Genomic DNA, 12,581 nt, shown 5'->3' with positions numbered 1-12,581 from the left:
TGATGGTCTAAGTAATTAAGTATTCATCACAGATGAATACGTTTTGCTATTCAATTGTGTGTTACCTAATTAGAAATACTCATAATGTATCTCAACCTGGACTTCACTAAATGTTTTCCATTGCTAGATTTTATTGGCTATGAAGAGAATGTTTCAATGCCTTAATCTGTGACAAAACGTATTTACCTTTGAGGTCAAAACCATTTCAATAAAGTAGTAATAATTTCTTTGACAGCTGATGGCACACAAAAACCTGCTTATTTTTAAAACTCTGTATTTTGACTTCAAAGATTTTCTTTATATTTCTTTGTGTTTCTTTGTACCTATGTCTGGCTAAAAGATAAGACATCAATGAAAACCAACTAGCCATTTTTTTGCCTCATGTCTTTATTGAATAGGTGCAAAAATGAAAACTTATTTGTAATAAAACCCATAGAAGGAACAGGAGACAACAGCAATTATAATCATCTTACTTTTTCAGGCTAATAACTTCAAAAGTAATGTGTAAGAAATTTTTTATGTTTTAATTTAAGCTTATAATCTTAAATTCTACCACTGGCAAATGCTTGTGAAAATAAATAAATGATGCATAGATCTAGGAAATTTTCTTAAAAACCAAACTAATGCATGACAAATCATTGTGAGAATGATATATGCAAGTAATATAAAAACGTATTTAAATATTGTCATAACACGTTTCATGATTCATGAAACTCTTTTGACCAACATAACTGAGTAAAGACAACCAGAAATAATTTAATAAAAATTCAGGGTTGAAACTCTAATGTAAATAAAATGACAATTCCCATTACATTAAGTTTATATCCCCTGCCTGAATAAAAAGAACAACTAATGAATAAAATTATAAAGTATAAGCATAAATAAATTTCAGGGAAATTTATAAGCCACGAATTTCTACATTGATCCTTATAGTTTAATAGAATCAAAAACAAGAAGCTAGGAATTGCCTATAAAAGATTTGCTTATATATTTACAATAGAGTTGTACTGAATTACTACTGAATCACTGAATATGGCTACACAAGCAAAGAGATTTACTACTATATACTATGCTACACTGAGTGTGACAATGATTACATGATGTATTTTAGTCAAAGGAAAGAAGTATAATTAAATTTTTGTGAATGCTTAATTACATGTCAGGTATGTATTAAAGCAATGCATTTTCAGTGGCTTTTTATTGTGATGAGAATGGTGTTTCAACATGAAAAACTAAAAAGAAAATGTGAGTAGGAAACATTAGATATTCTCTTAACCTACTCATAAGTACATCTAACTATACTTCAAGAGACTAAAATTCAAATTTTTTTACCTGCATGCCCGCCACTGATAATTATTACCAAAATTATTATTTATTTGGTGAGGTGGTTTGTTTTAAAATCCACTAAAGTAATTTCTTCTACATTCCGATGCACAGAAATAAACATGAGAGAATTTGAAGAAAATTTTTGCATCTTTTATTAATTACCATTTTCAAACTTTGCAAAAATGAAGTAGTAAATTAAAACTATTCCATAGCCCTAGCCAGTTTGGTGCATTGGATAGAGCCTCAGCCTGCGGACTGAAGGGTCCCAGGTTCAATTCCAGTCAAGGGCACATGCTTCAGATGTAGGCTGCTGGCCCTGGTCGGGGTGTGCAGGAGGCAAACAACCGATGTGTCTCTCTCACATCAGTGTTTCGGTCTGTCTCTTCCCTCCCCCTTTCATTCTCTCTTTAAAAAAATCAATGAAAAACGGGTGAGGGTTAAAACATAATAATAAAAAATAATAATAAAACTATTCGTTAGATATTAGGTTATGGAAAAGAAAGAACTGAAATTTGAAGATGCAGACACAGAGGTAAAAATTTGTTATACCTAGAATAAGATTTTTATTTTTAGCCTTGTGTCTCCAAAAAGGAAATTGCATAATTACATTTTGAGAGCATGAGTAAAAATATTTAAATTATATAATCATACACTGAGTAAAGGGTAACACAGAACTTATTTTTTTAAAAAATTTATAAAATTGTTGAAGAGCACTACTGCAAAATGACCTCACATAACTAATTGCAACTAAAAATATTCTCAATTCCAAAATTCCAAGCATCCCATCCAACTATCATGGATACTGTCTGAAAATAGGCACCAATAATAAAATGTTTATTCTGATTTTTTGCTCAAAGTAATGATCATCCTAAAGCTTGAAGGGCTAAGCACTAGAGTTTGAGGATTTGTATAGTATACGTAATGTGTTTTAACAACAACAGAAGAGGAATACCTAAGCTAATGATTCCACTTGAAATTATTTTCCAACAGATGAGTATTTTCTTGACTGGCACAGTTTGGAATAATAGGTATTTATTATATACAGTATATGTACACATATATACACACACACGCCACACACATTATATAGCAAGGAGATTATGTTCCAAAAATTGCTGGAAAAGTGTATCAATTTTAGCACAAAATAACTAGAGGAAGTGCTCTGGCTGGAAGCAGTAACAGTCATCAAACTCTGGACTTCGCTCTTTCATTTGGTACTTTGTTCACAGAACTATTCTTCGAATGCCACATTCACAGCAAAACTTGGCCCATTCCACAGGGTACTTAGTCCCACACTCATGGCAGAATTTGGGTAAGTGTCCAGATGAACTTCCTTCAATGCCTTTCATGTTTCCACCATTGAGTGAAGATACATAGTCGCCATCTGGCCTGGAGGAGTACAGAAAAAAGCTCACATCAGCTGTTTCAACCCCCATAGCTCTTGGAAACAGGGCTAACATTAAGCATGACTGAAAACTTGCTTCATCTCACTTCCAGTTCAGATTAAGAAAACACTCTTATTTATTTTTTCTTTTTTAGAATTACAGATTTCTTTATTTGAATTATGTATCCGAGGTATCCCATTTGCCAGACAGCATAAGTTTGTTTTTAGAACTTTACGTCCATTCTGATCTACTCTCTGAAAAACAATCTCATCTCTGAAGAAACATACTCTTTGTTGTGAATTTTGTCACTAACAATAAAGGTTCTAGTCTTTGGAATGCACCCAGCTGTTATTTAATGATGCATGGAAAAGAATAAAACCATAATTTGACCTTCCTGCTGCTTTTGGCCTTTACATTTCTAAATCTGTATAATCATAATGTCAAGTTTTTATTTTCTTCCTTCCTATCTTCTTAAATTTTTACTTTATTTTTCAGTTACATTTAACGTACAATAATATATTAGTTTCATGTGCACAACATAGTGGTTAGACATTTATGTAATTTACAAAGTGATCATCCCAGTAAGTCTACTACCCATCTGACACCATAATTATTACACTACTAGAGGCCCAGTGCACAAAAATTCATGGAATGGGGAAGGTGGGGGGCCCTCAGCCCAGACTGCCCACTCTCACAGTCCAGGAGCCCTAAGGGGAGCGGGCCTAAGCCGCAGTCTGGCCTCCCTCTGTGGGAGGCGACCAGGCTGATCAGGGGAAGGCACCGCCCCCATCACCCAGCCGCGGCTGCCTGCCCTCAGCCCTCGCAGTAACTGCGGCTGTCTGCCCTCAGCCCTAACAGTCACTGCAGCTTTGTCCGGAAGGACATCCGGAAGGACGTTCAGCTGTCCGGTCTAATTAGCGTATTATGCTTTTATTATTATAGATTATTGACTACATTCCCTATGCTGTATTTTACATCCCTGTCTGCTAGCTTTACTAAAGTTACCTTCTCCTTGTCTCTGGACTTATTTTTGTTCATTGATTCCACAAATAAGTGGGATCATGTGATACTTATCTGTCCTTGATTGGCTTAATTTACTTAGCATAATACTCTCCAGGTCGCTCCATACTGTCACAAAGGGTAAGAGATCCTTTTTTGTTTCAACTGCATAGTATTCCATGGTGTGTATGTACCACAGCTTTTTTATCCACTCATCTGCTGATGGGCACTTGGGCTGTTTACAGATCTTAGCTATCTATATATATAAAACCCTAATATGCAAATAGACCAAACGGCGGAATAACCGAACAACTGAATAACTGGTCGCTATTACGTGCGCTGACCACCAGGGGGGCACGCATGGAATATGGCAGGCATCAGCTGCGGTGGGATGGTGGAGCAGGTGAGCGGGGATGCCAAACCAAGGCAGGGCACCGGTTGCTGTCATCAGGGAGAGCCTCTGGTGGTTACTGAAAATTCTTTGCTCCCACGCACCATGGTCCCGCCCGATGCTCGCACCTGCTGCCGGTGCCGGCCCCACTAGCACCCACTGCTGGCACTAGAGCCACCACTCGCACTCTCTGCTGGCGCCCGACGCCGGCTCTAATCACTCGGTACTGTCAGCAGGTGCGAGTGGTGGCTGCTGGCCCCTACCACCCCTGAGGGCTTCTCCACCTCCCCCGGCTCCTAAGGAGCGATTGGGGAAGCAGCTGCCGCTCGCACCAGCTGGCGCCGTCAGCACATGGGAGCAGTGGCAGTGGGAGCGGGGCTGCTGGCAGACAGGGGACCGGGGGCTGTGGTAGGAGGGACCAGGCAGGGGCGCAGAGGATGGGCCAAGACTCGCCCCTGTGCCCACCACAGCCTTGTGGCCCACAGTTCAAGGTGCACGAATTCATACACTGGGCCCCTAATTGTAAATAAAGCTGCAATGAACATGGGGGTGCATGTATTCTTTCTGATTGGTGTTTTGGGTTTCTTAGAATGTATTCCCAGAAGTGGGATTGCTAGGTCAAATGGTAGATACATTTTTAACTTTTTTGAGGAAACTCCAAACTGTTTTCCACAGAGGCTGCACCAGTCTGCATTCCAACCAGCAGTATACTAGGGTTCCTTTCCCTCCACATTCTCACCAGCACTTGATGTTTGTTGATTTATTGATGGTAGCCATTCTGGCAGGTGTGAGGTGATACCACAGTGTACTTTTAATTGACATCTCTCTGATGAATAGTGACATTGAGCATTTTTTCACATGTCTATTGGCCAATGGTTTGTCCTCATTGGAGAAGTGTCTATTCCGGTCCTTTGGATTTTTAAAAAAATATATGTTTATTGATTTCAGAAAGGAAGGGAGAGAGACAGAGACAAAAACATCAGCGACAAGAGAGAATCATTGATCTGCTGCCTCCTGCAAGAGGAGAGTTTAAGGGAGCTTTTGGACAACATAAAATGAAACAATATCTGCATAACGTGGGTGTCAGAAGGAGAAGAAGCTGAGAAAGGAAGAGAAAACCTGTTTGAAGATATAATAACAGAAAACTTCCCTGACTTGAGGAAGAAAAAGTCACAAAAGTCCATGAAACACAGAGAGTCCCAATCAAGATGAATCCAAAAAGACCTACACCAAGACACATCATAATTAAATTGGCAAATGTAAAAGAGAAAGAAAGAATATTAAAGGCTGCATGAGAGGGACAGAAAGTTACCTACAAGGGCTCTCCCATTAAACTATCAACTAATTTCTCAACAGAAACACATCAGGCGAAAAGGGAATGGAATGAAGTATACAAAGTGATGAAAAGCAAGGGACTGAATCCAAGACTACTCTATCCAGCAAGGTTATCATTAAAAATTGAAGGTGAAATCAGGCTAGACAGACAAAAAAGATGAAGAGTTTATTACCACCAAACTAGCAATCCAAGGAATGCTAAAGGGACTGTTGTAAAAAGAATAGAAAGAGAAGAAGAAACACAGGTATAAAGAATAAAAATGGCAACAAACAAGTACCTATCCTATATAATAAAAGGCTAATATGCAAACTGACCAAACGGCGGAACGGCCGGTCACTATGACGTGCACTGACCACCAGGGGGCAGACGCTCAAAGCAGGAGCTGCCCCCTGGCAGTCAGTGCACTCCCACAGAGGGGAGGCAGAAACTGGGCTCAAGGCTGGCAAGCACAACGGTGGTGGCAGGAGCCTCTTCCGCCTCCGTGGGAGTGCTAAGGAGGTCCGACTGATGGCTTAGGTCCACTAGGGAGCAGGCCTAAGCTGTCAGTCGGACATCCCTTGAGGGGTCCTGGACTGCAAGAGGGCACAGGCCGGGCTGAGGGGACCCCCCCTCCCAGGTACAGGAATTCCATGCACTGGGCCTCTAGTCAATAATAACCTTAACTGTAAATAGATTAAATGCTCCAATCAAAACACATAGGGTAGCTGAATTGATAAGAAAACATGACCCATATATATGCTGTCTACAAGACACACACCGTAGAGCAAAGGACGCATACAAACTGAAATTGAAAGGATGGAAAAAAATTTTCCATGCTAATGAAAATGAAAAAAAGCTGGGGTAGCAATACTTATATCTGACAAAATAGACCTGAAAGTGAAGGCCAAAGCAATAGATAAGGAAGGCCACTTCATAATACTAAATGGAGCAATATAATAAGAGGCTATAACTCTGGTACACATACACTGAGTGGCCAGATTATTATGATCTCTGAATGAATAATCTGGCCACTCAGTATATATCCTATATAATAAAAGGCTAATATGCAAATTGTCTCCTCGACCAGGAGTTCGACCAGCAGGCAGGCTGGCCAACCGCCCATATCCCCTCCCCCTGGCCAGGCTGGCCGGACCCCACCCATGCACGAATTCATGCACTGGGCCTCTAATACACACACACACACACACACACACACACACACACACACACACACTGAGAGGCTAGATTATTATGCGTTCAAAGATCATAATAATCTGACCACTCTGTGTATATGCACCCAATATAGGAGTATCTAAATATATATTTTTTTAAATATATTTTATTGATATTTTACAGAGAGGAAGGGAGAGGGACAGAGAGCCAGAAACATCGATGAGAGAGAAACATCGATCAGCTGCCTCCCGCACACCCCCCACTGGAGATGTGCCCGCAACCAAGGCACATGCCCTTGACCGGAATCGAACCCGGGACCCTCCAGTCCGCAGGCCGACGCTCTCTCCACTGAGCCAAACCGGTTTCGGCTAAATATATTTTTAAAAAAACCTTCTGGAGGCTATCAAGGGAGAGATTGATAGCAATACAATCATAGTAGGGGACTTTAATACCCCACTGACATCACTGGATAAATCTTCTAGACAAAAATCAATAAGGAAACAGCAATCCTAAATGACACTCTAATTGGATCTAATTGATATCTTCAGAACATTTCACCACAAAGCTACGAAATATACATTCTTCTCAAGTACACATGGGTCAATTTCAAAGATATACCACATGTTAGGACACAAGCTGAGTCTCTACAAATTCAAGAAGATTGAATAATATCAAGCTTCTTCTCAGACCACAATGGCATGAAATTAGAAAACAGCTACAATAAAAATGCTCAAAAACAATCAAACACATGGAGGCTAACTAGCATGCTATGAAACAATGAATGGGTTGCCAAAGAGATCAAAGAAGAAATAAAAGACATCCTAGAGACAGATGAAAATAAACACACATCAATCCAAAACCCATGGGACACAGTGAAAGCAGTCATGAGAGAGAAGTTTATAGCACTACAGCCAACCTAAAGAAAAACGGGTAATAAGTTATCTAACACTACAACTTAAAGAATCAGAAAGAGAACAAGAAAAGGCTAGAATAAGTAGAAGGAAGGAAATAATAAAGATCAGTAAGAAAATAAATGACACAGACACCAAAAAAAATAATACAAAAGATTAATAAACCAAGAGCTGGTTCTTGGAAAGGATTAATAAGATTCATGAACCTTTAGCCAAACTCACCAGAAAACAAGGAGAGAGGAATCAACTAAACAAAATCAGAAACATAAGAGGTGAAGTAACAACTGACCCCACATAAATACAAAGGATATTAAAATACTATGAACTATTTCATTCCAATAAACAGGACAAACTGGACAAAATGGACATATTCCTGGAAAAATACCACCTTCCAAAACTCAATCAGGAAGAATCAGAAAACTTGAATAGGCAGATAATTAGTAATGAAATTGAAGCAGTAATCAAAAACCTCCCAGCAAACAAAAGCCCTGGTCTAGATGGCTCCACAGGGGAGTTTTACCAAATATTCAAAGAAGAACTAACACCTATCCTCCTCAAACTATTCAAAAAAATTCAAGAGGAAGGAACACTTCCAAACTCTTGCTATGAGGTCAGCATTACCCTAATGCCAAATTAAGATAAAGACATGACAAAGAAATAGAACTACAGGGCAATATCCCTGATGAACACAGACACTAAAATCCTCAATAAAATATTCGCAAATTGGATCCAGCAATACATTAAAAAGACCATCCAGCCAGCTTGGCTCAGTGGATAGAGTGTCAGCCTGCAGACTGAAGGGTCCCAGGTTCGATTCCAGCCAACGGCACATGCCTGGGTTGCGGGCTCAATCCCCAGTAGGGGGCATGCAGGAGGCAGCATATCAATGATTCTCTCTCATCATTGATGTTTCTATCTCTCTCTCCTTCTCCCTTCCTCTCTGAAATCAATAAAGAAATATCCTATCTAATAAAAGCGTAATATGCAAATTAACCATCACTCTGTCACAAAGATGGTGGTGCTCATAGCCACAAGATGGTGGCACCCAGTCCTTTCAGCCCTGTCAGAGTCCCCCAGTCCCAGGGGGCAAAGGCAGCCGCTGAGAGTGGGCAGCGTGAGCGGCCAGATGGATGCTTGCTTCATCGCTGCCAAGCATTCCGTGCCCAGCCGTGGATGGGCCTCTGGGCTACAAAGAGCCTCTGGGCAGTGGGCACAGAGTAGCCAGGCCCCGCAGAGAGCTACTAGCACACGGATTCGTGCACAGGGCTACTAGTATTTTAATAAAATAAAATAAAAAGATCATACATCATGACCAAGTGGAATATATTCCAGGGATGCAAAGCTGATACAATATTTGCAAATCAATAACTGTGATACAGCACATAAACAGACTACAAGACAAAAATCATAGACCATATAAATTGATGCAGAAAAAGCATTCAGAAAAAAAAAAATCCAACACCCTTTTTTTATAAAAAGTCTCAGCAAAGTGGGAATACAGGGATCATACTTCAACATAATAAAGGCCATAGATGACAAACCTACAGCTAACATTATACTTCATGGGCAAAAACTAAAACCATTTCCCCTAAGAACAGGAACAAGAAAGGGATGCCCTCCTTCATGAGTCTTGTTCAACAAAGTACTGTAAGTTCTGGCCATAGTGATCAGACAAGAAGAAGACACAAAAGGCATCCAAATTGGAAAGGAGGAAGTACAACTCTCATTATTCACAGATGACATGGTACTGTAAACAGAAAACCCTAAAGATTCCATCAAAAAACTACTAGATTTAATAAATGAATTTGGAAACATAGCAGGATACAAAATTAATACCCCAAAATCCATACCATTTTTATATACCACTTGAGGCCCAGTGCATGAAATTTGTACAGGGTAGGGTCCCTAGGCCTGGCCGGCAATCAGGGCCGATCTGTGGAGTGACTGGTGGGATGATCGGAGGACCCCGCTGGCACCCACCTTGGCTGGCCTGGGGCCTGTGGGCTTGGGGCAACTCTTGAGTTAAGCACCTGCCCCTTGGTGGTCAGTGCACATCATAGCAACCAATTGTTCCACCAGTCATTCCACCATTTGGTCCATTTGCATATTAGGCTTTTATTATATAGGATTAGTGAACTCTCTGAAAGAGAAAATTAAAAAAATAAAAATCCCATTTACCATTGCAACAAAAAAATTAAGATACTTAGGAATAAACTTAGTCAAGAAGGTAGAAGACCTGTACTCCAAAAACTACAGAACGATAGAGGAAGATATAAACAAGTGGAAGAATATACCATGTTCATGGATAAATAGAATCAACATCACTAAAATGTCCGTATTACCCAAAGCAATTTACAGATTCAATGAAATCCCTATTAAAATACCAACAGCATATTTCACAGACCTAGAACAAACACTCCAAAAATTTATATGGAACCAAAAAAGACCCCGAATAGTCACAGCAATCTTGAGAGAGAACAAAGTTGGAGGAATCACAATACCAGATATCAAGTTATACTACAAAGCTACTGTGCTCAAAACACCCTAGTACTGACACAAAAACAGGCATATAGACCAGTAGAACAGAATAAAGAAACCAGAAATCAACCAAGCCACTATGCTCAATTAATATTTAATAAAGAAGGCAAGCGCATACATTGGAGCGGAGACAGTGTCTTCAATAAATAGTATTGGGGAAATTGAACAGGTACAGGTAAAAAAATGAAACTAGACCACCAACTTACACCATACACAAAAATAAACTCAAAATGGATAAAAAGACTTAAATGTACGACATGAAACCATAAAAGTCCTCGAAGAAACCATAGGCAACAAAATCTCAGACATCTCTCATAGCACTCTGGAAAACAGTATGGGCTTTCCTCAAAAAATTAAAAATAGAACTCCCATTTGATCCAGTGATCTCATTTCTAGGAATATATCCTAAGAAACCTGAAACACTCATCATAAAGAATATATGCACCCTTATGTTCATAGTAGCACAATTTAGAATAGCTAGGATGTGGAAACAGCCTAAGTGCCCATCAGCAGATGATTGGATAAAAAAACTTTGGTACATTTACACAATGGAATATTTCGCAGCAATAAAAGAGAAAACTCTTACCATTTGCAACAGCATGGATGGACCTGGAGAGTATTATGCTGAACAAAATAAGCCAGTCAGAGAAAGATAAGTATCACATGATCTCACTCATATGTGGAATCTAATGAACCAAACAAACTGATGATCAAAAGTAGACCCAGAGGGAGAAACCAAGATGGCGGCATAGGTAAACACCTAAGCTGCTGCCTTGCACAACAATTTCAACTACAACAAAAAGACAAAACGGACATCATCCAGAACCACAGGAAGGCTGGCTGAGTGGAAATTCTACAACTAGAAGGAAAGAGAAAAGCACACTGAGACTCAGAGGACCTGCAGGAGACAGAGGTACTGAGACGCACACAAAGAGGACTGGCAACAGAGTGCACAGCTGGCTTTCTCAAGCGGGAGGGAGACAAAAGCTCCCAACTGCACTGAACTCCAGTTCATGGCAAGACTCTGGGGACCCAGACTCATATGGGGTGAAACTGGACTGTCAGGAAAGAGAAAAGCACACTGAGACTCAGAGGAACTGCGGAAGGCAGAGGTACCGAGGTGCTCCCGCGGAGAGGGTGGACAACTGAGTACGCAGCTGGCTTTCTCAAGCGGGAGGGAGACAAAAGCTCCTGACTGCACTGAACTCCAGTTCCGGGCGAGACACTGGGGACCCAGACTCATTCGGGAAGAAAATTGACTGTCTGGCAGCGGGCAGAACTCAGAGGCAGCTTTCTCTCAGTGGTGCTTGCAGTGATTACCATGGGACACTGAGACACAGGGGCCTATTAGGGCAGAGCTGATGGGAAACCAATGCTGTCTGCTCCGCCCTCAGACTCCACCCCATCCAAGCTGAGCACAGAGGCTTTTGCAAGTCTTCTCCCAATAAGGGTGTCTCCAGCACAGAAGTTCAACCATCGTAGACACAGCTGATCCTCACAGCCAGTTGGCCTGGAGGTCAATTCCTCCCAGTGATACCAACAAGACTGTGCACACAGCCCACAAAGGGGTGCACCAAGAGTGTCCACCTCAGGTAACTGGGGAGGCTGAGCCACTGGGCCCTATAGGACACTTAGCACACAAAGCCACTCTATCAACTCAGGGAAGCAGCCAAAATGCGGAGACAAAGAAAAAGATCACAAATGAAAGAAATGGAGGAAAGCAAACGACTGGATATAGAGTTCAAAACCACGGTTATAAGGTTTTTCAAGAATTTTCTAGAAAAGGCCAATAAATTTAGCGAGACCCTCGAGGATATGAAAAAGGACCAACTAGAAATTAAGCATACACTGACTGAAATAAAAAATATTATACAGAGATCCAACAGCAGACTAGAGGTTTGCAAGAATCAAGTCAAAGATTTGAAATACAAAGAAGCAAAAAACACTCAAATGGAAAAGCAAAAAGAAAAAAGAATCCAAAAATATGAAGATAGTGTAAGGAGCCTCTGGGACAACTTCAAGCGTACCAACATCCAAATTATGGGGGTGCCAGAAGAAGAGAGAGAGCAAGATACTGAAAACCTATTGGAAGAAATAATGACCGAAAACTTTCCCTACCTGGTGAAAGAAATAGACTTACAAGTCCAGGAAGTGCAGAGAACCCCAAACAAAAGGAATCCAAAGAGGACCACACTAAGACACATCATAATTAAAATGCCAAGAGCAAAAGACAAAGAGAGAATATTAAAAGCAGCAAGAGAAAAACAGTTAGTTACCTACAAGGGAGCACCCATACGACTGTCGGCTGATTTCTCGGCAGAAACTATGCAGGCCAGAAAGGAGTGGCAAGAAATATTCAAAGTGATGAATAACAGGAACCTACAACCAAGATTACTCTACCCAGCAAAGCTATCATTCAGAATTGAAGGGCAGATAAAGAGCTTCACAGATAAGAAAAAGCTAAAGGAGTTCATCACCACCAGACCAGTATTATATGAAATGCTGAAAGGTATTCTTTAAGAAGAGGAAGAAGAAAAAGGTAA

General features: G+C 40.5%; 1 protein-coding gene across 1 annotated transcript in view; it reads right to left on the bottom strand.

The window, feature by feature from the left end:
- Positions 1-376: 376 nt before the first annotated feature.
- Positions 377-12,581, bottom strand: part of ZC2HC1A (zinc finger C2HC-type containing 1A) — a gene marked incomplete at its 5' end in the record, with an annotated part of 63,181 nt that continues 50,976 nt past the window's right edge. The window contains 1 exon segment of the mRNA XM_080647099.1: positions 377-2,715. Within this exon segment, the coding sequence (XP_080503225.1) occupies positions 2,550-2,715 (166 nt within the window). The 3' untranslated portion in view covers positions 377-2,549.

The sequence above is a fragment of the Plecotus auritus genome (genome assembly GCF_963455305.1).
Source record: "Plecotus auritus genome assembly, chromosome: 11".
Classification (NCBI taxonomy): Eukaryota; Metazoa; Chordata; class Mammalia; order Chiroptera; family Vespertilionidae; genus Plecotus; species Plecotus auritus.
The sequence above is the reverse complement of the archived record's forward strand: the minus strand, read 5'-3'. Positions and strand labels throughout refer to the sequence as shown.